Source organism: Echinococcus granulosus (genome assembly GCF_000524195.1).
Source record: "Echinococcus granulosus chromosome Unknown EG_S00015, whole genome shotgun sequence".
Classification (NCBI taxonomy): domain Eukaryota; kingdom Metazoa; phylum Platyhelminthes; class Cestoda; order Cyclophyllidea; family Taeniidae; genus Echinococcus; species Echinococcus granulosus.
The window spans coordinates 1000814-1028334 of record NW_020170395.1 but is presented as its reverse complement, the minus strand read 5'-3'; the positions used below and the strand labels follow the sequence as shown (position 1 = coordinate 1028334).

Below are 27521 nucleotides of genomic sequence, written 5' to 3'. Positions count from 1 at the left end.
ATGCTTTCGGTGAATGTGTTCGTGACTTTTACATTCTTCTCCAACATCCTGCAGTCCACACAAGGGTGGCCATTTCCTCGTTCCGAAACGTACACTAACAAGATTTGTAGGTGTATTGATTCCCTTGCTCAGGCTGTGAAGTTTTATGGAAACAAATACAGAAGCCTCATCATAGACAGTCTACTGGGACTGGCTATTTTACGTGGTTCGTGGTAATTTTTTGCTACTTGTCTTTTAGACTCAATTGGCTACATTTGTCGCACTGAATTATTGCCACCTTACATCATTAAGCGTGTATGTAAATTGTCAGCGTTGATAAATAATTCCTTCGACGCTATGAGTGACTACATACTGTCGCATAAACTCGGCTTCCTTTCCATGCTTGAATGGAAGGCGAATACATATATGGGAAATACAATGTATGTATCAGAGAGCCCTACAAGTACTCTGAGATTGTCCATAGCTCTACTTAAGTTATATCCTCGACGCAAAACGAAAATTGTCTGGCTGAATTGGCCAATGGGACGAAAGCTGGCTGTGTTATATCTAAAATTTGCGAGGAAATGTTTTTTGGAGGAATACGTCGCAATCTTCAGCTAACGCGCCAGGTGTTTTATTATCAGGCTCTTCTAAGAGTAGCTCAACTTTATCATTGTAATTGATTTTATAGAGTGACTGTTGAACAAGAAATCTGACACGGATGGATGTTTATCAAATAAGTTAAACTCTCTGCTACTCGGTGCTGTCTGAATTCGAGCTAAACTACCCAAGAAGGAATTTCTCCACGCATATTCGGAGTTTATTAATGGAGCAGAGTGAGTGCCAGCAAGATTTTCTGTTATCATCATTTTACAGTATAGTTTCTTATCTGGGTTTACATCATTTTATGTCTTGTTTTTGTAGCTGGATCAGTAAATATAGGTGCCTTTTTCTGCCTCTACTTTTTTTCAATTATTAGTTATTGTTAAGTACATATGTCTTGCTTTTCTCGACGAATGAATCGTTATTCGATGTGAATTTCCTGACAATGGCATTTTTTTTTCGTAACTCGAATCCATGGCCGTACTGTTTTTACGCCTAAACATTTGGGAGACTTAATACGTTCTCTGCCAAGTATTATATTCCAAATTTCTATCACGTACTATTTGTGTGAGAATTTTTCCTTTGTACGTGCTCGAGATAAGTAAGGTTATTTACAGGTGTTTTTAATTTCCACAAATCAATTGTATGCAAATACGGCACGTTCGTTACGCCTCAAATGTTAGCAAACGAAATACACTTGAGTCAAAATCCATCTGTTTGCAAATTAAACCGCGTCAAGACAATGTTTATGAATTTGCTTCAATCTTTATTGCAATACAAAAGTGTGATTTTTCTCAGGTAAGCTAGACTTGGTAATCCAAAATTGATGTTAATGGGACATTACTTACTTATGTGTCTACCAGACTTCTTATGCTACAGCTGTCCTCTGCTTTCAGTTGTCTACTGTGGACTTGGGGGCTACTTCCAGCTGGCGCATCCGACCCTGATGGAGGAGATAATCTCCTGGCAGGATTCTTCAGGATGCTTTAAAGCTGTGCGTGCGAAAGAAAACGGGCAGGAGAGTGAAGGAAATCCTGAAATGGACAGACCACTGAAAGGTTGGTTTCATGGCTGGTATTTATGTAAACCTGATTGACAAATACTTCAGGCACTATGAGAATAAATTTCGTTAAAATGTCTAATAGGGGTGCAGACTTCAGTTTTTCTTTCATGTAGCATTATAAACAGACCAATCTTGATTGCGGAATTTCCATTTTAAAACGTCATAATCAAGTTTCTAAATACAAGATAAGAATGCGATCCGCTAATATATATTTTGGAATCGATTCAATTTACATGCTATTTAACAGCCGGTGAAAAAGAATGACATTTCTTAACAGGGTTCATCTTATCACCTTTGTAGCCTGAGCAGGAGGTGAAAAGAGAACGATTTTCAAAGCACGCTTAACTGTTTCCTTATCTCTTGCAGCTTAATGGTAGCTTGAATTTAAGTAAGTTCTACTCTTTTTCTTATCGTCAGATGGATGCCTACCTCATCTGCCTTCAATGGCAGCAAACGCTTTGGCAATGCACCTATACCGCTTTGCAACAGAAGTCGTATTCGTTCCCGACTTTTATTCCATTCTCCTGATGGAGACTATCCTCCTTGATAACGCGTATGTCTTCTGTCGTACTAGCGTGACCATTTGGTGTAGCAGGTAAGGCTAATTAAGGTGCTTCTTAAAGTTAGGTGAAAGTGGTCACAAGTACTTGTGGAGGTCTTTTCTCTTCACTTTGTGTTTCTGCCTTACTGCGTATGTGAGGCTGATGCTTATTGCACCAATTTGATGCTGGTAAGCTTGAAAACAATCGAAAATACGTCCGTGGTGGTAATAGTCCAGTCCCGTTGTGTGGAGTTCCTTCTTTTGATCCTCTTAACATAGGTGGGTTACCAACACTTATTTGCAATTAGTTATCTTCGTTTCTCACCGTGCGTCCTTATAAACATCCACAACTTTGTCAACCGGTATAACCTAGGTTATTTCAACCCTGTTATCTGCTTCAAAATACACACTAATCGAGTGTTTTTTTTTTGTGAAGGATGGTAAGCCACCAATGGTCTCCTAACCTTACCAAAGCGAAGTTCTCCTTTGCCCGCCACATCGTTGTTCTAAAAGGTCTAACATTATCATAAGGCTCATGGGGATGTAATTTTTGCCTTTCTTCTCACGATTTGCTCCCAACTAACCTAAAATCCTGCTCTCTTTACTCGGCTCGTTTTTGGGTTTAATTTGAGCCTAAAGGCTATCTAAAGCACACACCCTGTGTACATACATCTGTGCGTCCATTGCCAGGAGGAATCTTCCCGACTTTGTGATTTTGGGGCCATCTCCAACGATGTCGCCGCAGCCAAAGGATCGTCCCTACGCCTCTGTTCCAGACACCGTGCTTTGACGAAAGCAGCAGTGGCATCACTCAAGCCTAAAGTTGCACTCCTTCTCTCACTATTTTATGTACATTGCCCTTACTTTTACTACATAACTCTTCGAAATAAATGCCTACTTTGTCACTGTTCTCCTTTTTTTCTCTTGCCTCTCCCCTTTTTGATTGAGGCGCGTTTGTGTGGCTTCTTTTTTCCACCTCGACACGGCACCTTTAGGTGGCCTATTCGTGGGTTCGAATGGGTAACGAAGCGCGTGATATTGGGTACGCTGTTGACTATTAACTTGACAACAGGATTGAGTTCTTCCGCCAACTTATCGTGTGAGGACAACATTCCTATGGCCACTTTATCATCACACAAACACGTGATTGCCATGGTTTTGTAATGTTTTTTATCCTCGCTGTCATTGTGCATGCCATTTTTGATGACAAGGGAAAAGTTGTAGAGTGCCTTCCCATTCTCTCGAGTGGACATGATAAACCCGCTACAATTTATTTTGTGTGCAAATTTCTTGTCTATTTTTCTTTCCTCTCTGGAGAAATGTAAAATATGGCGTCCAAATTCATGCCTACTCCCGGGATGTGGTCAGGTGTATCAATGGCGTGGAGCAGAACCAACCAACTCCTTGAGGAGACCTTCATCCGAGATTTCGACTCTTCTTCACTGGAGGCCAATCTCAAGGCTATTCGGTGAGCCTGTTAACATCCGGCACCACTCAAGAGTTTTTGTCATGAGTTCACCAGAGGGCTTTTTATTTCCTTCTATGGGTTACCATCATCCGTTGTTTTACTTTGAGTGTTAATTGTTATAACACTTTGAACGCACGACGCTTAAAATTGAGCTGAATCTCTGGGGTTTATTGCTCTATGAATTCTGGATTTCTTTTAAATTTTTCCTTTGTTTTACTGGAAATTTGAAGTAGACTAACCTTCAAACCTTCGAATAATCTACTTGAAGGTAATAGAGTTAATAAAACTTGACAAGTACTTGTGCTAGTTTTTTTTCTGAAGAGTGAAAGGTTTTTGGACATTCTTAATTCACATAAATCGAAAACGGTCTGTGAGGATTTGAGCCGCGGTGGCAGTATTTATAATCGCCTTCGGACTGCCCTCGAAGAACACCTATTCCAAAACATTTTGGTTCTTACAGGAAGCACGTGCGCTATTTATCGCTTGCGTATTGCGGTAGTTACTACTTCATGGTGGATTGATTAGTGTACTCGCTTGACAAAATCATTCACGTAGGGCTTCCTCTATGTAGGTCAGTGGAAATGGAATGCTCGTTTTACTGAGCAGCGTCTTGGTCTTTTCTGAGCTTTTTACCTCGCTTCATCATAAAGTTAAGTTCAAAAAATCAATCGCAATTTCATACAGTGTTTAAACAAGGCCTAAAATCGTGATGGAAACGGACTTTCCAAATTAAAAGGGCATCAAGCCTACACCACTTCTTTTTGCTGCCGTTTAGGAGTATTCGCAATTTCATCACCGCGAATCCAATCAACAAGCGAATCGTCGTAGAAAATGATCTTATTCGAGGAAGGTTAGTTCGTTTCTCCATAGCCAAAGGGTATCTCAGCAGACATTTAAGTGCTTTATGTATGACACCTGTTCTGGAAGACACGCCTGCGCTGTGTATAGGGACACCCTTTGTTCACGAAACAAGCTTGTTTATTTTACACTCAGAATTATGTCTCTCACTGCGGCTTTTTCGGCAACCACTGAATATTCGACCATCTTCAAACGAGACTTCCTCTGTATGTACGCCAGTTTCTTGCGTGAAAGTCCTGCCTTTGCCGAGGAATTGTGCAAGCGGAGGGACTTTCTGAACGACCTCCTTGATGCAGGTATTTTACAACCGACAATAATTTATCTCCTATACAACGATGAAGATGACTTCTTGGAATAACTATTAGCAACGATAGTAAGAGGACACGTTTTCGAAAATTTTCCGAAATAAGTGTTATTTGAATTTAATGCACTCGTATTTTTGGTAGATTTATATGATTAAATTCGAATCTTGCTATTGAATTGCAGAACAGATGCTAAAAGTGGTGCAAACATTTTTCCTCCCGTCCTTCTGGTAAGCTTGGGCCCGCCACAAGCAGAGATGCGTAAAAGGACAATCTTAAGGCTAATATGCTTTGATCACTAACCCTCTTCGTCCCCTCTGAATTTGCCGAAATGTTAATAGATCGTTCATCCTCCTTTGTTAGCTATCTGATTAGTTAAAGCTTTCTTCCTGCAAAGCATTCGGCTTCCCGTTTGCCTCGCATAATCTGATTGTAGTGTTTCCTTGTCACACGTTTCACTTGGACTCAATTCTCCCCCCTATTAAGAGCATCTGTCCATAACAGCTATTCCAATGGTCACAAAGCTTAGTCAAAAAGCATCTCTTTTATGCTAAATTTACTTATTTTGGGGCTTTTCGGATGTTATATGATGTCGTATCTAGAAAATAAGATTACTGATGTCCGCAAGATATGCAGTCTTGCTCTGCTTCACTAACGCGACTTTATCTCCCAACGGATCCTACAGTTATTGACAAAAGGGTAAAAATGAATCTGAGATAAGTGCGTTTAAATTTAGAATCAAAAGAGCAACAAAACTACCTCACATTAATGTCCTCTTACGCGGTTTGTTGACCATTGAGTACGAAAGTTTGTCACCTGTACCATCGTTTTATGGTCGTCTTTACGTGGGCTCCTTTCTTGATGGGGTCCCTGGATTTACGTAAAGTTGTGGGTCTCATAAAAAAAGTCCTGCATACCGTTAAACCAAACAGGATTCTGCCAAATAGATTTATGCAACATTGCGCTGATTTTAGTTGCAAAAATGACAGGAACACCCCGGCTACTTTTTCACAAATGCATCAATTTAAACTTATCGAGCAATAGGCTAAGACAATACCTTTTTGCATTACCCAGCAAATTTAAGCTGTGAAAGCTCCGATCCCCCTTTGCGTGAGGCAATCATGCTCTTACTCAAAACCCTTTTCGAAGCTGACAACCTGGACCAGGACTTTGAGTCGTTGCCCGCGTTTAAGAAAACCACCGCTCTGGTACGCAAACATCAGTTGCCCATCATTGCCCTCTCTCAGCAGTTCGTGCTTGGTTCATGTTTGCCCTTCTGCGTACAGGATGTCTTCACAATCGATCGGTTAGCTGATCTTATTCACCTCAATGAGGCGCTATTTGAGGCGTTGCGAAGGGGTGTCGAAAGGTTCCAAGGCGGTGCGGGTGCGAACACTCTCGTCTGCCTCACCAAACTTCTCGCCCTCCTCGCCTCGTGCGCTACGTTGGCGGGACGAGGGGGCGCGGTGCTGCTGCGCATGGCTCATCGTGGCGTTATGGCCACCGCCTGTCCACGCCACGCACCTCTCCTTAACCAGGATCGCGGCCTTATCCTTCCTTTTGATATGGCCAATTCGGCGCCCTGTCCCGATGCCGCCGCGCATGCGGTTAGTTGCTCCTCTCTTCATTTCTCTTGCTTAACTTTCTTTTTACCTCGTTCATCAATGTGGACAATTAGTGCCTATTTTTATGTCACCTCTTTTCTTCAAGTATTTTTTCTACTCTTGCAGCTGATTACCATAGCGAGTGAAGTGTGGGCATAGAAAGTAGTTAGATTTTATTCCAATCCCTCTCATTTCCAACTTTTCCTAGCTATATTCAATGGTTGAGAATAATCGAGATTGGATGGATGAAATATGCTTTGAGGTTGGTTGGAGATTTTCCCTTGCTCCTTTCTATCGATGGTTTTCGTAAGTGTTGGAAGATTTCTTGCGCTCTCTACCTCTCTGCTTTCATCATCTTTATTAACGTGACCTTTAAGGATTCTTTCGGTTGATTACAACCCTTCACTCAGATTGTTGCCTAGCACTTTCCAAATCATAATAGTTGTAGGGAAGCGAGAATACGAATGATTCATTAAAGTTCATTTCAGTCTGCAACTTTTCTTCTATCCAACATTTTTATCCTAATATCTTCACCTATTTCCCTTCCAATTACGGGGCAGGTTTCTGTGATAAGCAGGGCTGGCAAATATCAATTAAAGCTAGTCGTTCATCTTCTCTTAACTTTATCTAGCTCTATTTTACCTTTCCATGGGTTAAATTATGCGATTTAGGGTAATTGGACACGATTTATGGAAAGCGCGACTTTATGACAAATTGAAATAGAACGGCGTTTAGAGACCCAGAAAGTAGTTTTGGGAACCTAAAATAAATGTGAATGGCATTCAAATGGGAAGAAAGTATGGACAATTTCATCACAAACGCACAATCTCAAAATTAATCGCCTCTGAGTTCGTCGATATTTTTTTCCTGAGTGGTACAGTATTGTTGATGTGAAGCCTAAAGCTCTTAATGGAATGATCCGGACATGTGGAGATTACAGAAACGCAACGATGATGCTTCTGATTTCTTATAACGTAGGGGTCGTCTAGTCATACATATGAAGGAAGGGAAATCCCGGGAATCTGAACACTTCTTGGCAAATTAAACGGAACCCAATCCTACCAATTTCGTGATTTTTGCCACAATTATTCATGAGACCGAAACGGTGACAAGATGCACAGCTTAGAACATAAAACTAATTATTTGCAGAAATTTGAAAATCTTAGCTGAAGGAAAGGGATTTATGCAATGTTTTTCTATTTGATAATCTGTCAATGGTGATTGAGTTGAAGAATCACGAGCATGGCAATATTTTCAGTAATATCTATACACAACCGTCTTCTTCGTCACAGAACAACTCCCATATGGTGTACCTAATCAAGGATGGGTGTTTACTTATGCATCTTGATGACCCCGTTGTTTTAGACTGCTACGTGTGTGGAACTGTTTATTTTCCTTTTTTCCCATAAAGTCACCACCAAGGTGAAGACACCGAAAAGCAATGTTCAAAGAATGTACATGACGTTACTCTTTTTATCAACTTTAGTGAAAAGACCGTGGGTATATATCTGTGAAGAAGTGATAAAATTTGAACTCCGCTTATTGTCTCCTCATTTCACAACCCGATATAATTCTTTTTGCGGCAACTTTAATCCTTGCGAAACCCTACCTTTTCCTGATGATGTTTCTGTGTAAACGTTCGTTATTTGACATGACATCACTTGGGGCCCTCCTTTCCCGTCCTTTTATGATTAATGAGTCATTTTGGGTGCACTTTGCAGCCGAGAATTCATTATACGAGGACAGAAAATGTATTACCGACATGTATAAGGGTTGGGGGCTACTGGGTTGGCGCGGACACCATGCCACTCAGCCGAGATACAATGCCGCGAACGTAAGTGCCCGCGTAACCGAAATTGGGGTTTAAATGATCAAAGCATTACCTGGTCCCTCTCGTTTTTCGAGCATCTTCCCCATCCCTCTCCATGGTCAACCTCTCACGTCGGCCATCACAGTGTAGCCGGTGCTGTAAAGAAAAAACATTGACGAACCAACTGCGCCAGTCATCGAATTTGGGTGCAACTAAAAAAAGAATTATGCGGCCGCAACGTCACTGACCCCTCTTGGCAATTTTACTGGATCAGGAGTTCTGTCCGGATAGGGGCTTTTCGTTATGAAGTTGCACGCTTCGGCTGTTATTGCACTCCTTCAAGGATGGCACATTTCATCATTGCAGAGCTCTGCAATCGGACCACCTATAATGCTTACTTCGCTACAGACCAGGTCGACCGCCCAGATTTTATACCCGTCTCATTTCTGTTAATTAACTCACTTTACCCACCCTTCCTTTCAGAGGCCTGTTGACCCGATTTCATATTTCAAGGATGAGTCACCTTAACTAAGAGCTGTAAAATACAGCTAAACATCTCTGTTAAAATGCATTCATTTTCCCCATCTTCTTACGGCAGCAACATACTACGTGACATATGGGGTACTTTTGCCTCTGTCATTTCAAGGGCCGTTAAAATACGTGTGTGGGGTAAGGGAGGGGTATATTATGGCGTTACCTTAGCTAAATTTAACAATAGAAATGAGGCTGTGCATTTTAGCATTTTGTTTATTGACTCAGCCTCACATGTGAGTGACATTTTTTTTATTTTCAGGTTGCCAGGTTTTCGCTCAAAATATTATTCTTCGCTATCTACCATGTCCCCTTGGCATTTGAGACGTTTAAAAGGGGTAAGTTTGTGTTTGTTTTATGCTGCTCACTGTGTTGACTCTAGGTATCAAGGATTGCTGTTAATTTTTCCTCCCTATGAACCTCTATGTCTGATAGCATACGTAACCAAGCAGCTGGAAATGCAATAGATGTTCAAGTCAAATCGGATCTTTGCAACTTATGTAACAAAAAACGTTTTGGGATGTGAAAACTCATATTTTTGACATGCTTTGGGAAATGTTTTCACAGTCATCTAGACGTTTAATTAATATTTAAAAAATTTGTCATAGAAGTATTTATCTCCACGGCTGAACCATCCTAGGGTGGCTCCCCGCACTTTATCACTGATGCGGAAATCTGTCGTGGAACCCATCGCGAATGCGCTAGCTTTACGAGCAGCATAAATATTCACCATTTCTGTGAATACTTATTCCTTGCGCAGTTTAATGCCAGGTTTACACAACGACCATTCAGGATCCAGGTGCTCTACATGTTGGCTGAATGTTCATAGCATTGAATCACTGCCAAGGCTGTGGGATGAAAACGGAGCCACCGGAATATCCCTCAACGCACAGGCATGGGGGCTGGTGGTCTTTCATATGTCTTACTGTTAAGCTTCCCACCACCGCAGCTTGTCGCATCTGTAGTCCTCTGTAAATGCAAGTCATTGTCCATGGTTTCGAGTTTTACACTCTCGTTCGCAAAAGGCTTCAGTACTACACGACTTCGTATATGCGCTTTTTCCTGCACGCCCTCACGCAAACAACAGCATCGCTACCTGGCCTCTTGATGGTTGATGTGTACGTTTCTGTGAAATTGACAGTTCTCATCTGATTGGAATAAACCTCGCAGTAAGTAGGAATTTGGCACATTCACCAAAGACTGCCCCCTGAGTGACATTGTTTTATTTCACTTTTGAGTAAACTGGCTACTGATTCTTTTGCCATGAGTTTAGGAAATCTGGTGTTTAATAATAGCTCTTTTTTTGGTGAAATTAGGAAAAGCACTAGACTATTTTTAGCTGCAACGGTCTCCCGTATCCGACGCTTGCTTATTTCTTGCACGAAGTCCGGCGTAAATTTATACCCTTTCAGCAAAAAGCTTGTAAGGTTTGACTCAGGTATTTGTAGGTGAATTTTGGCTAAATTTGGGCAAGTTGTCTGAGCCTAGGGGGATTGACTTTTGTTTTGACTAGTCAATGAAAGCCTGCCAATTTTTAATTCTGGTTGAGGAGACCACTCCATTTTGGATTTGTGCACTTTGTGTCACGTGATAGGTGAGGCATGGGAATGGTGGATGCCACTCAAAAGGACATTTTTTGATTTGCGAAATGATTCAATTTAAAAAGAAAGCGATCTTTTATATGACAAACCACCACACATTTGGTAACTGAATCGTAATTTTAGCCTGACGATTCACACTTTTCACCTTGTGGAGTTCTTAGTCCAAGTAAAAGTTACGGTCTAATGTATCATCCGTTTTAACTCAAATTTCACTCTGATGCATTAATCTTATTAAAATTAAATGTTTTTTTCATCCGATATGATGTTTTTTGGGCAAAGTGAACGGCATGGTTGAGCTAATGCGAGTGGACCTGTCTTCGCTATTAATGGTTTAATATACAAGGGAGCAACCAAGCGGCTCCCTTTTCTCAATTTCATGTGAGCTTTTGCACAGTTTCTTCTCGGTTCCCACTGGTATGGCGTTTTTCAATGCACTGAGTGTTCAACACATCCTAAAACTTGTAGTTTCGCTCTGCGATTGAGTCATAATTCCTTCCTGTTTAATAGAAACTGTTTTAAATACCATTTTCTAAACAAGTAGTGATTTTTAAAGTCCTCCCATGACGTCCTGGAATTTGTGTAATATTGGTGAAATTGGTTGAAATTAGAGCGATATTCTATTATTTAGTAGTTCTTGTACTTGCGTTGCACTGCGCTTTAACACTTTTCCTACAAAATAGAACCCGCGAAACATGTTTTGAATTAGCTTCTAGCGGTGGATTTCCTTGCACTTCTCTGATTGAAAAGCATTGAAAAAGGTCCATTAAAACAGTGGTACGATTGGGTTAGTGCCTGACATATATGGCAAGGTGAATAACAATCGCTGTGATGGTACCTCTTATGTTATTGACAGCTGCGTAGTTCGTTGATTTTGAAGGGCCCACCTGTCACGCTGACTTGGTGAAGTGAATTTGGATTGATTATTGTCGAAACCTTGATGGAAATTTCGCAATGAACCAGTTTCATCTGCCAATCACTGTAATGCAGTGATGCAACTGCAACGTGAAGCTACATCTTGTTTTCATTCTTCTTTTTGAATGCGATGCCATTCATACTGTTGCCCAGCTTTCCACCTGATTTGTTTTAAGCATCTTACAACATAGATGGAAATCGGACTCTTAGGTCAAATTTTTGGTTTTATATCATTAATTGAGATGGCTCTATATTGGACGGTTTCGGCTCCTTCAATTGAGATCTCGTTCTCTTGCTGATCATTATGCACGACTTGATATCAGGATACCTGCCAAAAGTTGATGCTTATTCAACCGTCCCTATGTTGTCAGTCTTCGCAGCAGATACCCTTCTTCCATTCAGCAAGATCACGATTGCTATTCTTGTAAAGCGGTTTCGCCAACGCATCTGGGTTAGCTCTGAGGGAGCTCTAGGCCACGTAGGTCTGAAGGTGCCATTATTACAGATTTACAAGTTTGGGAGATTGGTATCACACGCACTGTGGCGACTCGATGGTAGCATAACCTTCAAAAAGCCAATATTTGCATCGAGACCGTCTTTGTTGTAGTGTTGTGCGAGACAGACCCTTCAGCTTTAATCTCTATTTACTCGCATCTATCGCAACCCTACTCCCGTTGCTACTTGGGCTTCCGAGGCGGGCCCAAAGTGAGCTCTCTTTGTTGCCACCGCGAGACGCACAGTGACCACCTCATCTACCGTCTCAGTGGCCGATCTCTCGATGAGAATAGCAACATTGACGAAAACGGCGACTATGACAACGAGGAAGAGACAGAAACCGAAGCGGAGATGATGGACTCCCTGGGTCTCTGTTCGCCCGATGGGGCGTTCGGTCTCTCGGGCACCGCAGATCGCACCATGTGTCTCCTTGTGGGTCTACTAAGGGGTGTCCTGTTCTGGCGCTGTTGCTGCTCCTCCGCTGCTACCGATGACTCCTTCTCGAAGACAAATACTGTCATCGTTGCCTGTGACCGCTTTGGTCGTGAGACCCTGCGTGCTGACGGGCTGGGTCTCTCTGACGATCAGATCTCCTTAAAGGTTCGTGTAAAAAGGGGGCTCTAATTCTTTGCACTTTTTATAGGATCATAGAACAGACTTAATGGGAACTCTGTGGCATGCAAATTAGGGGTATATTTTGTCAGTTAAATGAAAAAATGTACTTAGTATTTATCATTATTGAAAGATTCCGTGAAGACAAAATATCATAAATGAAGCGTCCTGATTTCTGAAAATTATTTAACTCAATTATATGGCTGTTTTGATATCTTTATTTTTTTTAAATCCTGTATAGATCTTTTGGATGTTAGGCAAATTCTTTAGAGGTGGTTCATTTGTGTACTTGCTTCCAAGTCTTATGAAAAAAAGCTTTCGTATATAAGTAGTTGTATTTCCATTTGTCCGTGGTGCGCAATTTCTTGAGAAGCTGGATTCGTCCAAAGATCTAAGGTCGGATGGTGTGTAGTGTGATCACATCTCACTTGCGCCTTAAAAAGACTATTGGCCCGATTCTGCTTCTGGGATTTTTTAAACCAAATCCCTTCCTTATACCTATTGGAATTAAGTACATTGAAAATGGTCCAATTTTCGCCTTCTCGCCTAATCTTTAATTCACTGTCGTTGCGCTGTACTCTGACTAAAATTTATTTTTAGTCATGGGTGAACAATGATGAGGTTTGGAAACCACCGGAATTTTGCCAATTACATTATCCATTTGGAATTATTCAAGAATTATTTTTCGCTCATTAATTGTAGTGCCTTCTAAACACCTTTTGCCCAAGACAGGCACAAAGTTTTAGTGCAAAATAGTTCTTTTTCCGGATAATTTGCGTCATACTCTAAGCCATACATTGGCTTTTAAAAAGTTTGATGCTTAGTTGCAAGACTAAAAAATTAGGATGGGTGTCTAATTTTAGAGGGGCAATATGCAATGGTGCGCTGGTTAGGCTTTCTGAATGCAAATACAAGACATAACCGCTTTAACTGATTCAATGGAAGAAGGCACAAAGGCTGGGGGCTACTAGGTACTCAATGGTATATGCAGCATCAGATAAGATGGCACGAATAGGGCATTTACCACCGGAACCATTGATTGGGATGAAGTGGTTTCGTTTAGATCCTGCAGCCGCTGACGCAGAATAGCCTCCCACTGAGTGGCACGGGTGTGAATACATGGGCCTGCCACGTGGTGGTGTTGGTGCTTAAGCAGCGTCGTAGCCTCCATCGCCGCCTGCTCTACAGCCAACTCCTTACTCCCGAGTTCGATGACACTGTCTCCTGTCTGCTCAAGGCCCTCCAACCCACCTGCGACTACGTGAGTTCGCTTCTCTTAACTGCATTTCGAAAGCTGCTCGTTTTATGCTTGTGGTAGCTTTTGCTCGACTTCTCACGTGCCTGTGGTTTGAAGTCGCGTCCCCATTCCACGTGGTCGGCGATTAGCACACGATTATTTTTGCACACACTGAAAAAATGCCAAAAAGGTTAGCAAACTCGAACAGCCCTTGGTAGAGATGGTATGATGACCAGCTTTATCACAACTCAATATATCTTCTACCGCGTTATTTCGTACTTTCATGCGGTTTTTGTTACAAATTTTACCCTATTTTGAAGGGTTTATGTAAAATCTTATGGAACTACGAATTTGATAAACGCATGCCGATTTTATCCTGCAACTTGAAGACCATTTTCAATCCATGCTTCTTATCATTGAAACAGATAACCTAGAGAGTGAAGTTTTTGGTTTCGAAGTCGTAGTCTCATTACATTCGATTAGCGGTTCAGCACACTACACTGTTAAATAAATAAACTATCCTGATAGGATTCCTCGTGAATGGATTTTGTAATAGTCTAATGCTTTTAAATTGAGCATATTTAACATTTCAATCCCTTGGTGAGACTGACGGCTATTTCCCTCATTTGTTGACTTTACCCTTAATTGAATATAGCTTTCATAATAATTTCTACTATGCATCTCACGAGTTGGCATGACTCCTAGTTCCTTTTGAAACTATTAAACAAAAAGAGTCTCAAGTTCTGGTTGGTTGGGTGCTTTTGTTTTGACTTGGTTATCAAGTTCTGTAGATATTTTTAAAATTTAGATTAATACACGGAGGCTCGCCTCTTGCAGCGTTGAATTTATTTTTATCAAACTGCAATCTTATCAATATGTACGGTGTCACTTACCACTTTCATGGTTTATTTCGTCTTTTGCGCATTTTTTTACCGTAAGTTTTATTGCGTGCCTCGAAAAGCTTATGCGGTATCTTGTTTATCCCGCAGTGGAATGGTGAATCCTGTGAAGGAGCACCAATTTCTGACCGCGTTCCGAAAGCTATCTTCGATTCATGCTGCGCATCCTTTGTACAGTTATTTTTTTCATAAGAAATGGGTTCAACTTTGTTTGCAGTTAAATTTTACTCATTTCTGTGCGCGTTGTGAAGCGCTCGGATGAATGAGGAACTCGATGGAATCTCTAATGAAAAGTCCTCGGACTCAATTTAGTGTTCAAAGATGTGAAGCAGTTCTACTGAAGCACTGCATAATTGATATAATGCACCACTACTTTAATCATTGTTTTCAAAACCTTATGTGTCTTTCCAAGATGTTTTATTGCATATTATTTTTCGAAAGATAATTAACTCCTTTGGATTTATTCTGGGGCCTTATTTTTCCAGCAGTCGTCACGATATGTGTGGTAGATTAATCTAAACACATTGTCTTTTATTCTACATTCTTCCTTTTATCCTTCTAACTTAGTGCTGGTGTAATTACTGCGTATCTGTTGAAGCTTGTGTCTAACCTCCAGAGTCAGTATGAGCATCTCAATTTCTAGGTATCTGAGTGTGGTAATTTTGCATCAGCTATTCATTTCCATAAGGGCTAATAGGGATGAAAATTAAAACGCATTCTCTGCCACATTCGTTGAGGAAAATCAACTGCCATAACCTAGATGTCATATGTGACACCATTCGAAGTGGTTTAAATCGCTTGACCACTTCAACTCCAAGATGTAATTATCTACAGATCAAAAGTACCCTACATCCATTCTACCACTTTAAATTAAAATAATTAATTTGCAGTACGATTTTGCACTGCCTGTTATCAAGGACTGCTAAGGAAAACATTTCAGACATTTGTAGCGCCATGTTTGGATAAGAAAATTGGGGCGTTGTATACATGTGACGGCGGTGGTAGCGAAGGTGCTAACCTACCTCTTCGTCTCTCCACCTCGGCCTAGACATCGAAGTTCTGATTGGTTGCTTGTGCCATATGTGAAGTGACCATTTTGTTTCACTTCTCCAAACTCTATAAGATCATTAAAGATTCCATTTTCGACGTCACGAATGGCTGTACACTTCCTCACTTTCATGAACTGTTGGTCCGTTCTTTTGATCCACTGGGTGACAGAACTGTCTTTCCCTTGCCAATTCCGATGGCTTAAATCGTTGTCAGTCGTTAATAGCGCCGACATGCATCTTCACTTAGAGTGATGTTTTCTTGTAAAATATGCCTCGGTCGGTCTAAACTGCACCAATTCATTCTAGGCTAGTGATTTATTTGCCTAGATATTGTGAGTTTAGCGTAGTTTGAAAGGATGATTCCATGAAGTAAGTTTGTGGCGTAAGCAGCCTTGAAGACAAGTTCCCCAAGGCGTTATAACTCATGGAAAGCTTTGAACATTTTCCACCAGCATTAAGGGAAAGTCGACCACTGCGGTCCGATTGTTTTATTGTTATGTGGTACCGACGCTTGCATTGCCGAACTGACTGGTCCGACTGCCGCTCAGTGACTAAAAAAAAACTTGTTTATCATCAGACCAAAGGCTTTCCACATCTATTTTTAGTGGTTCAAACCCAGTCAGTCTGTTTGTGATACAGTTTTACACAAACTGTTGGCATAAGTTGATAAAGAACTCGTGTCGGGCAGTTTTTACACCGAGGTCAGGCAGGACCATCGTATAGTTGCTGGCAAACAACCAAAAATCTCGCAGTTGCGGTAAAACGAGGGGAATGGTTTTACTGAAAGCTTGGTCAAATAAAGGAAGTATTTTGCTTGTTGGAACAGGTGGCGGATTTGTGCCTGAGCGGGTGTCAAGAAAGGGTTGGAAAAGGGATGAGGCTCAAGTATTGATGCAAATTATTTCTTAGAAACTCCACTGAAGGCATAGTGGGACTGCGATACTGAAATGAATTTGCATCGGAATTTGGCTTGCTGTCTAGCTCGGACTCCGTGAGGCTAGTTTTTGAAAAAAGTACTCGAAGCCTTTCTTCACTGTTTTTCGACTTTCTTTTGGTCACATGATATTCCATACACACACTACGATAAACTAGTTTTTATCATTTGCTTCGACGTCAAAATAGTGTATTTCTTGCAATTTTTATGACATTTAAATCAGCTTCTTTTTGGCGTACACAACTGCCTACTGCTGTAGGAGGTTCATGTCATATTTGCATTCTGCAAATATGATCTGCCCTGGAATTATGCAAACAACGAACCGAGCTGTCTTATCAGATATTCCCGATTGACATTTGGGGGTACGGTCAACGCTTAGCTGTTTTTCTGAAAGGTACATTTGTGGGAGGCCTTTTAAAAGCGCCAAATTATTATAATTTTCAGTGCCAGAATTCTTTCCTTGCCAGCATTTTTCTGACTAATTGTCAAGTCTTGCAAATGTGAAATGCTCACACTGTCACACGGTTTCTCCCTTACCCTACGCCAATTACGCAGTGATATTCGTGGTGAAATGAATTTCCATTCATTACGATGTAACTTGTCTTATTTCACAATAATTTCCTCATATGAGCGCATAATACTTCGTGATTAGTCCTTTTTGAGTGGCTGAAGTGTCTGGACTTTTAGCATTGCTGGCTAGCCTGCAAGTGCTTTAAACCATCCCTTTTAATCCATTTTATAAGGATGACTACGCCGACTTTCTGGAACAACTCATCCCCTTCTCTCGCCTTTTTGCCTGTCTTGTCTCTACTTGTGAAGGTGTTCGTGTCCGAGTAAGTTGATTTCTGTAAATTTTTGTTTATTAGAGGGGTTAAGGCATATCAAAATAATTTGTTCGGGCTATACATGTGCCGGACGATGTTGATGTCACTACTTCATGTGCATCTAGTTATACTTCCCCTATATATACTTTTCTTTCTGGCGCAAATACTTGCATTGTGTGGGCGGGTTCATTTCATTTCCTTGTATTTCATAGTTCCCTTCTGAAGAGTGACGATGTCATCCATTTCAACAGACATTGCACTAAAAAAGACGCTGAATCAGTTCAGGTCCAGTGCTGTATTTGTGGACCTACTACCATCTCCACTGCTAAGGTATCGAAGAAAGTCGACCACCATAGCCCACAAAAGTCAAGCTGCTCCAGAGCTAACAAGAATTATAACTATATTCCGATCAAAAGCGTCTGTAATGCTTTCAATAGGGTCACGGGAATCACTTTTTGAATGCATAAAACTACATTTCGACTAATAAGTCCCAAATTTTCCTGAGCAGTAGACCATATGGGCAGTCAAGTGAATGCGTGTATTGTCAGCGATTTCATCAAAGTCCTTATTTTAGGTGTAAATGACAACTATTTACCTTCTTAATCGTCTAATTTCAGATCGGTGATTTGTCAATGACTAGAGCTCTCATCCAGATGTTCATCACGCATCCCTCCTTGACCACAAGCACCTCCACCGCAAGTCTCAATCTCACGGTACTAGCCCTTTTAATTACTTGTTTCTCTCACTACTGCTACTCTTCGCATTCAGTCCAGATTTTCGCCATCACATTGCTCATCCATCCGTAAATTCCCAGACCACTTTTCCATTCTAGCATAAAAATTGCTTTAATTGCTCCATTGCAGCGCATTTTTTACTAAGGACTTGCTTCTTACGTCACAGCAGCATAATGCGATATTATTGCAGCACATATTTAGTAGGTTTGAAATTTATCGTTGTTTTACAACAATCCTGATGCTATCTCATCCCTTTAGCTTGCTGTGTGTCAACTGCTTCACGGGTTATCACGATCAGCCGCTCTACTGCACACCCTCTTCAGCGATGTTTCAATTATAGACTGCTTAATCGAGGTTGGTTTGTTGAGTTATTCCACCTCTCTGTCCTCCTCTATCGATGTAGAAGTAGGGTTTTGTGGACTTCTAGTCTTTTCCTTTTGATGAATAGGACGGTGACTTATTTATTGGGAGGAAATAGTTTCGATGGCGTAGCGCCTCGAGACTTTCCTGGGGGCGAATGAAGACATAATACTCGGGCAAAATATCTATTATCAGCGTACAGAAGAGCTGGGTGCTACCAGTATGGCCCGGAGATAATGCCACCCAGCAGAAGTACAAAAGTGGAGCCTTAAGTGTCCACGAAACCAAAACAGGGTTAAACAAATAAACAGAGCATTACAATGATGACCTATTTATTATTCCTTTTTTATTGACATTCATGCTTCCTTCAAGGACTGGCTTAACAAGGCCTTGGTTCCGCCATTTGTCTGCAGATTTCTAGTCAAGACTGCCATGTTTTTTGTCTTCATTACCAATAATCTGGGTTTTAGATGTCCCCAATTAATAACTTTCTAGGTCATGTGGTCACTTAGAGTTTTCTTCAACAGCCGGTAGGTGTGCTAAATATTTGTTCTACTACCGAAAATATACCACTTGAAACCCTTCTAGCTCCACTTCCCTATTAAATCACATAAATCGTTTGAACGCAGTGCTCTCAGATAAGACAGCCCTAAGGTACTAACCTAACTTGTTTACTATTTTCGCAGTTGTGCACTCGTCTTCTGCCGACGGTCTCGTCCGATCCAAATCATGCGGAAATCGTGCTCGCTGCCTCCTCAACGCTGGTCAATCTCCAACTCTGTCAACTTCCCAATCTTGATGTGAGGGTCGTACTCCATCTACCACTTCAGTAACCTAACATTAAATGGATGTCAGAATTCAAATGCTAACGACCTCATTATCTCAAGTCTAAATAGCTCAAATTTAATGCAATTTTGTTGTTTTTTTTTAAATGACCATGGTATTACAATATAGACGTGTTTTAACACATTATAAACATGTTACTCCTATTTAAATGCCTGACATCAAGACCATTAGTTCATCTTGAATTTCCGGGCATGGCTACTAGAACCTAGCATATCTAATAAATCTTGGCGTCCCACTATCAACAGTCTGAAAATATGCTCATTGAAGCTACTGCCGTTGGCATCTTTAAAGCAACAATCTTAGTCCCTTTTCATCCTATTGGAATCCCTTTTTTACTCACGCAAGAGATGTTTCTATTTGTTTCCAGTCTCAGTTTCTGATGCGTTTTGCTTTTTTATTCCTTCACAAATTAACTATCACCGCTCGTACAAGATCATGCTCTGCTAAGCTCTATTTTTAGATTAGCCTTGACATGTAACTTGCGTGGAACACTGTTAGCTCATAGCCTGAAACATTAAAATGTTTCGCTTTGTATGTTCACGGCCTAAAGGTTTTGGACACATGCTCATTGAAGCTGGTGACATTGATGTATTTTGGGTGAACGCATTGCATTAAACTTCACATATCACTCTCACAAACGCATTTTCTCTTTATGAAACGATATTCTCAGTCCAAATAACTAGTCCGCAGAATCTGATATCAACTTGCTGTGCCTGAAACCTCAATGAAAATTTCTCCCATGAATTTTCCCTAGATAATTGCCAGCTAGGTTGAAACAGTTGTTTCAGACTGCTTCAGGTATTTGCCGAATTCTTAGTTCCAGATGTCCCGGGTCAAATGCATTGACGTCTTTCACTCCCTCCTACGTGTCGATGGTGAGGAAGTGGAAATCGCACTCTCCCTCCGTTTGAACGGTGTCTGGGGTCTGGCCAGTGCGGCTGCCACTGCTGCCTCTAATCGACTGGCCAACCGGCTGGAGGCGATTGAGCGTCTGGACACTGCTCGCACTGTTCCCGAAGTCATCTCCCAATGTAGTGCTCTCCTCTCTCCTTCGTCACCTGTTGGTGATTGGTCAGTTTAAAGTAACGTGAAATTCGAGCTTGAAAGTGGTTTGTAACGTTCAAGTCCTCCCTGAAGACATTTGAAGATTTTGATTCCAAATTGAACTTCATTATAATTATGCAGAAGGGTTAGTGAACTGTTAGTGAGTATGACAAACAGAGCCTCATGTCACCAAGATAGTGGCCGAAACCGGAGGCTAGAGGGTCCACGTGTTTGAATTGCAATCAAAACGAACATACAAATGCGTCGACTGAAGATCATCAATTGCAACTATGAGGGTAACATATTATCCTCTGAAATTTGTTTGCTTAGTTTTACACCTTTCAAACGTTAACAAGTTCATCATTCCGCAGTTTTTTGCACAATTTTGTGGGTTTATGCAGCAATGATCTGAAAAAAAGTAACCTTAATGATTTTGCGATTATTGTAGCAGGATTTCCCCACACACCCAAAAGGAGTGGGAACTTGCTATTATCATCACGTGCTTTATGGGCATTGGGTTTACACACCCATGTCTTTGAATCTCCATTGGTCAGTCTGATGGGGGATGTTTTTTTTCTCCTCTGCGCTACTTTTCCAAGTTACTTGACATAAATTGTTTGTTGATGCTTTTATTGTCGATTTATTACATTTAATGCATATCTGCATTTCTTTTCAAATACCTCAACCATTGCCCACGGTTTGCTGAAGTTAAAAAGGATCAAACTTCTGTTTATTTTTCCAGAATAATCAATAATACCGCTCTCATCTCAACGGGGATTATTTTCGTATGATCAAAGACAGCCATTAGACATTTAAATGCGACATCCTTTTATTCTATTTGTAGCGATGCTCCTGCGGTAGGCAGACATGAGGAGAAGACGGTGGTATTTGAGACAAGTGGAAGTGTTCTCAACTCTAAACCCTCCCGAACTCACTTGGAATTGTACTTTATTCAGAAGAGCCTTCTCTTACTTCGCAACATATTCGCTCTGAAGGAGGTGTGTCCTCATCTACTTATTGTCTTTTAAGTAACAATTATTTAATGCGTACTGCTGTCATGTGGTGGCTTGGTGTAGATGTGTGGTCAGATGTCATGCAGCCATGCACCTTCTTGCATTAACCGTAGGTACAAGTGACGGACTACAGTGAGGGCGTTTTCTCTCTGTTGGCAAAGGTGTTGTCATCGAATCAATCTACGAGTGCCAAGTATGAGGTAGGTTTTCTGTCCCTAGGGTTATCACAATAAATATTATTGTTTTTTTTTCTGGCAATCAAGTCATCTTACCCTATTGTCACTGCTAACTGTCATGCAGTCTTACCGATTTCTACCATATTTCTGCATAATGTTTCGTTTTACCTAATTATCCTGTTGAAGACTTGGTGCCACCACGTATTCTTTTATTTCTACTAAACAGTACTAATTCAGTTAGAATAGGGCCTTAGGGGTATTCATTAATCGTTTGTTAGAAAAGCAGGACCATTGATTAGGTCTTTTTTTACTCTAAGGCGATGGTAGTTCTGGCTAATCTTCTCACTAATGCTGACGCTCGGAGTCAGTTTTGGTACCAAAGTGAGCTCATCGAATCCCTTGCGACGGCTATCACCGTGAGTCGCTTGTCTAATTACCGTTTAGATGCTGTTTGGGTTCTGGTATATTTGACCTTACTTTTAGCCGGACGCCGAAACAGCCCTTCTTTGTGGTGTGATACTGGTGGTCGTGAATATTCTGGAAGCTCCGGAACGTAAGTCATTTATCTTGTATCTGCATCGTATGGAAAGTTTTCGACATAACCTTGGCTATTTCTCCTCAACTTCTGGGTCCGTTGATTTAGATTTTGCATATTTATTAGCTAAACGAAAGGCACGAAATTTGGTGCTAGGTAGGGCTACTAATCTAATTTCGCAATATTTTCGAACAAAATGAATATGAACTTTAAATCTAGCGGTATCCACCTGCCAAATTAAGAGAATGGTTAGGTTTATTTATTGACTTTACGCCGATAATAACATAAATTCGTGTTTTTCTTATCTCGTCTGATATCCAATCCTACTGAACGTTTGTCAGTACTAAATATACATTGGAAATTTTTCTTCATTTTTAGCCCTGGCAACTTCAGTGGGTGGTGATTCACCGGGTGAACTCTTCACCCAAATCCTCACTCTACTCCTCTTTGACGACTCTCGGGGTAACCGTATTGGCTACAAGACACCTTCGTCTTCCTCCTGGTGTCGTCGCTCCTCATTTCGCTCATCACATCGCCGCTCAGTGGCCACCACTACCACCTCCTCTAGTCCCATTCGGCAGTCTCCTGAGATCATGGAAACTACTCCAGAGACTTTTGTTGAAGCCTCTGATCCACCACCACCCCCTACAGTCGAGGCGGAACCCCAAGACAAACCCTTGCTTCGTCTGCTAGGCAGCTTTATCGATCTCTTCTTCGTCTACTCGGAGACGAGCACCTCCTCCACCTCTATTACCTCCAGCAGCAGTAGCTCAAAACAAGTGTTTAGAGAAGTCTGGGATTGGCATTACCAGTGCGGCCGCGGTGGCGACTCCGAGGATGAACGACCGCGAAGGCGGAGAGGCAAAAGATTTGTCAGTGCCGCTGCCTCCACTACCACCTCTCCGCATTATCGAAACAGCTGTCCTCTCCTCCACCGACAGGAGGCCAAATTTACCCTTGCCAAGGACTTCACAGATTCCGCGGGAGCTAAGGGCGGGCTGAAGAGTCTACTAGCGAGTCTGCTGAAGGATACTGAAGATGAACCGGCGTCTGCATCGCCACCAAGGAGAGTAGAAGCCTCCACGGGCAGTGCGATTTCGGAGGAGGGCGAATTTGAGGACAATTGAGGCGATGCACACCGCTCAACATTATCACCTTATTGATATACTTTTTTATGTCTCCGACTACTTTTTTGTTAGCTGTCCCCCTATTTTGTCATAAATTTGCTTCTGCATCATCGAACGACCTTGCATTTATACCGTGGTATTGTCGCCTAGCAATGCTCATACGGAATACACGTTTGTTTTATGAGTTGTAGAAGATAGCTTACACAAAGGAAACTCGTCATTTTTACGTAGAGTTCGTGAAATACAATTGGTATAAGGTTCAAACCACTCTCAGCGTTGAAGCACACGTGCATGCTTCAACACACCGTGAGTTGTGTGTAAACGAAGTCGCTTGGCTGGAATGCTCGTCAGGCTACTTGTCGCCATGGCGCGTGATGCTAGATGCGTCTTTTAGAAACTCTCTCTCACAAGAGTAACTCAAAAGGCGCAGATTCACAAAACGTGATCAAATTCCGTATCAAGCCACTGACCTTAGCGGTTGGTCGGCCAAACTCGTGAAAGTCATTCAAGTCCAACTGAGACTTAGTGTCGCAGAAACCTACACAAAAAAACGTGCTACCGTCGGAGCACCAGTTGGAGTAGGAAGTGCCAACTGTGCAGCTTCACTACCTGCAGCGGACGGCGCACCCTTCTTGCCTGGCTTGGACATTAATCAAGATGGCAGGCCACAGTGGTAGTAGGTACGCGCGTGGAAGTGCGGGGTACCGAAGCCTTCTGCGAACTCGGAACCCCAAATATCTACTTGCATTTACAAGTGACTTCAAATGTAACAAGCTGCGGCGGTGCGACGTTCAACGGTAGGACATTTAAAAGACGATTAGTCTTGCACCACGGCCGCGGCGACTCTGCTCTCATTGCACAGCCTCTACAGTCATTTAACGCTGCGAACATTCAGTTGCTACATGGAGCGCCTGAGCCTGAATGGTCGATGCATAGCCTACCATTAAGTTGTGCAAGGGGCATGTTTTCACGAAAATGGTGGACATCTGTGATTTAAAAAAGCTAGCGCGTGCGCACTGGCTACTTCGACAGTTTCTGCTTCCAATAAGCAGAACGATCCGGAATTTCTGGATGGTAGCATGACAAGCGATAAAACCTGGGCACATGATCTCCTCACAGGAACAAAACGCGCACTTAAATCATGGAAAGATTCGAATTCGATACATTTTTGAGCCCGAGAACGGCGTGAAGTAGGCTGCCTCGGGATGTTTCAGCTGCACTGACGAACCTTCCCGCCCCAAAGCTTCTCTAGTATTACTTAAGAGCTAGATTACATCGAAAACGTCGCGGTGTATGGTAAAAATAAGTGTATTTTAACCTTGCAAAGTTCATCCTGTTCTTTTGTAAACTCCAGAGGTCTCGCTTTACTTAATTGCGCATCGTATGTGAGGCTTTAGTGCCTTTTGGAACTACAGGATTTACGTTTGGAACAGTGGTTGTGCACTTTTGGAGAAATAAAATTCATTTTCAAAGTCCCATCTGGTGAAGGGAAACTGACCTCATGATATCTCCCACAAATGTCGTCTCCTATCCAGACCATGTTAACGTCAAGGCGCCCAGATGGTCATCCGCGTACCTTTGAACTGCGATACGCCGTTAGCTACCGCCTTTCGGTGGGTCAGAAAATTGCAAATTAGGATCATTTAAATCCAACTATGAGAATGAAGTTACAACTAGAAAACTAGTTTAACAAGAGCGTGTATTTCAAAGGCGAGATATATAACTCCCCGGAGAAAACTTGTATGTGCTCAATCACAATTATGGCTTGGTACACTTGGCGCTTGCGACGAGTTGCACTTGCACCACAGGCTTGTGCATTTAAATATCAGATGAACCCACGTGAGCCACAAAGATAGGAGGCAAGAAGGTGCCTTTCCGCAGTCTACCGTCTTACAGAAACCTTTTTCAGGCGTAGTCACCGAGGCACCGACCAAGGCATACGACTTCTGTACAGCAGTGAATTTTTATAAAACCAAAAGATAGAGTTGGCCCAATAGCTGGTACGGCTGAGCTTTTGCGCGCGTACGTCTCAATTAGGGTACAACTGATACAGTAGTATAATCTGGCAGGAGTCCAAGCTAAAGAATGTAGTACATAGCAAAGAAGATGTTTGCATACCCACCAAACTTCCTGTTTCAAACTCAGCAACGTAGAAAAACAAGCATGATTTGGAAACATACCGAAACTCAATTTCGCTAAACTAACAGGTATGATAATCCCCAGCACGGATACAACCGAGTCAAACCACGGAAAGTTAAAATTACAAAACCTCATTATCCAGAATACAATAAAAAAACGGTGGGCAATGTGAAAGAGAGTATCAATCACTTATGCTGTTTATTCACTGGCATTCCATTAGACGATCGTTTCATGCTCTTGAAAAGAAACCCCATTACTCAGCAATTCTAAGAACGCCTAGTGTAGCAGGTACATAATCCCAATTGGTGTAGATCAAAATTTTTGCCATACGAAATAATATAAAATACAGTTTTATTTTGGTGGAATGAAACGAGCATTAAAAGCAAAACCACTACGCTTAACTTTGCCAGAATGTCGATGAAAACCAACGATAGTTAGAGGCAATAATGTAGTCGATGTGCAGAACACAAAACAGCAAATAGGCAAGAAAATATAAAACTAGGCAGTGAAAATCCAGAGCAACTAGTGTTACACAGTATTAGCATACAGAAGCTGCATCAAGTAAGTTAAAATGCCCACCCATGAGGAAGTGGCAAAGTAAATATTCGTGTGTAGTACGGGCATATATTTAGTCAGAATCTGAATCACTGACTGGAACGGAGTGGTCCAACTGTTTCTCCAGAATGTAGGCATCCTGCGGTGAAAGCCGGTGGTAATAATTTTCAATCTTTCTCGTGATTTGGAAGTCAAACTTCTCGTAGAACCTTACAGCAGCATCATTTTCAATATGCACGTGAAGATAAATTGACTTTACTTGCTTATTTTTTGTGCATTTCCGCAGAACATGGCGAAGAAGCAAAGAACCGACACCATAACGACGATAAGGCGCCAGACAACCCAGGGTCATAATATAACACTTCTTGAGGTTATCCGACCCGTCCACCTTCTCATATCGGTAGCAAACTGCACCAACAACTATGTCATTAAAGTAAGCAAGCCGGCAGAGTTGTGGTTGTTTAAGAAGATCAGTGTAGAATTTGTCCGTGTAATGTACAGGAAAAACCGTTCTATTAATAATCTTTAGCTGATTTACATTGTGTACAGTCAATTCGCCTAGTTCAATGCGCACATCGTCTGCTTTCCTGAGCCTAGTCACAGAACCATTAATTGAGGGCTCTGCCGATGTCATCCAGGTGTGTAGTACGCCAGCGGCGAAGAATCGGTCACGAATTAGACGGGCTAGACTGGCTGCACTTCAAATGCGCGGGTATTTGATTTGTCCATTTACAATGTTCACATCTAGCGATAACGGGCAAAATGTTACTGTCGCAGACATAGTAAACGCTACTATCTATTTTTATTAAACTTTATCAGTATAATCATCGAAAACGCCATGTTTTATTTCTTCTGGGGCAAAATAGCAACCAAGCAAGCTGTCACTTAAGATTACTAATATTCCTACTGATTAGTATAGTGATATTAATGATGGCATTATTAATTACCATTAATATTAAACGTTTGGTTGACATTAAGGTATTTTGTAGTATACGAAAAACTGTATTGCAAAAAAATAGATCGCAGCGATGCAACACATGCATTTGTGCAGGTTAGGTAATGTCCCAAAAGCGCCTAACATTATTTTGTTCGTGTGCAATTTTATTGCTTATTTGCATGCTTGTGACCCTAACCATTGCTGAAAATCTTGGGTTTTTTGCGAAAATTATGTGCATCTTCATTGAGTTTGCAGGAGGGCCTCAAAAGAACTCTTCTTTCTTATTAACAATCAAAACAAAGCCTAGGTTTTAAATCGAATTTGCTAGTCATAATCTCCGATAAAAATAGAATGATTTTATAGTTGTTACATGGAACTGCTAGATAAGTCGAAAAAGGACATTCCTTATTGAGGAACGATAAATAAAGGAGTACAGATGTAGTGCAGCGTCCCGAGACTCCCTGAAGACGAAAGAAGACACAATACTCGGGCAGAATACATATATTCAGCACGGAGAAGGTGTCTGGGCTATTAGCATGGCCCAAAAGGCCAGCCCACCCAGCGAGGTACAAGGAGGCTAATTCCAAGCACAAAAGTGGCGCCTCACCAGAAACGAGGGATGAACCACTATCTTATTACAGTAGTGCCCAAGTCTTCGTTGATGGCGTAATAAGGCAATGTTGCATACGGACGAGCTGAGAGACTACTAGAATGGCTCGAAAACCGTGCCACA

The 27521-nt window shown here is 41.6% G+C and overlaps 3 protein-coding genes across 3 annotated transcripts in view; 2 read left to right on the top strand and 1 right to left on the bottom strand. All coding sequences in view use genetic code 11, as the record gives it.

Annotated features, from left to right (window-relative positions):
* Positions 1 to 23157, top strand: EGR_03102 (hypothetical protein; the record flags this gene model as incomplete). Its single annotated transcript, XM_024492351.1, has 24 exons — positions 1 to 205; positions 239 to 539; positions 1462 to 1640; positions 2063 to 2240; positions 2877 to 2967; positions 3182 to 3228; positions 3577 to 3654; positions 4430 to 4504; positions 4648 to 4808; positions 5889 to 6022; positions 6101 to 6421; positions 9022 to 9097; positions 11880 to 12367; positions 13443 to 13640; positions 17242 to 17331; positions 17940 to 18035; positions 18315 to 18410; positions 19103 to 19216; positions 20080 to 20333; positions 21151 to 21304; positions 21433 to 21519; positions 21813 to 21911; positions 21979 to 22048; positions 22409 to 23157. The coding sequence occupies 24 exons, from the start codon at positions 1 to 3 to the stop codon at positions 23155 to 23157; spliced, it is 4341 nt and encodes a 1446-aa protein (XP_024353277.1).
* A 2767-nt stretch (positions 23158 to 25924) lies between these two features.
* Positions 25925 to 26485, bottom strand: EGR_03101 (N-acetyltransferase NAT13; the record flags this gene model as incomplete). Its single annotated transcript, XM_024492350.1, has 1 exon — positions 25925 to 26485. The coding sequence occupies one exon, from the start codon at positions 26483 to 26485 to the stop codon at positions 25925 to 25927; it is 561 nt and encodes a 186-aa protein (XP_024353276.1).
* Positions 26486 to 26555: 70 nt separating this feature from the next.
* The window catches only part of EGR_03100 (hypothetical protein), a gene marked incomplete at both ends in the record, with an annotated part of 2196 nt that continues 1230 nt past the window's right edge, over positions 26556 to 27521 (top strand). Inside the window, 2 exons of the mRNA XM_024492349.1 lie at positions 26556 to 26615; positions 26671 to 26829. Coding sequence (XP_024353275.1) covers positions 26556 to 26615; positions 26671 to 26829 — 219 coding nt within the window. The remainder of the gene's footprint in view (positions 26616 to 26670; positions 26830 to 27521) is intronic.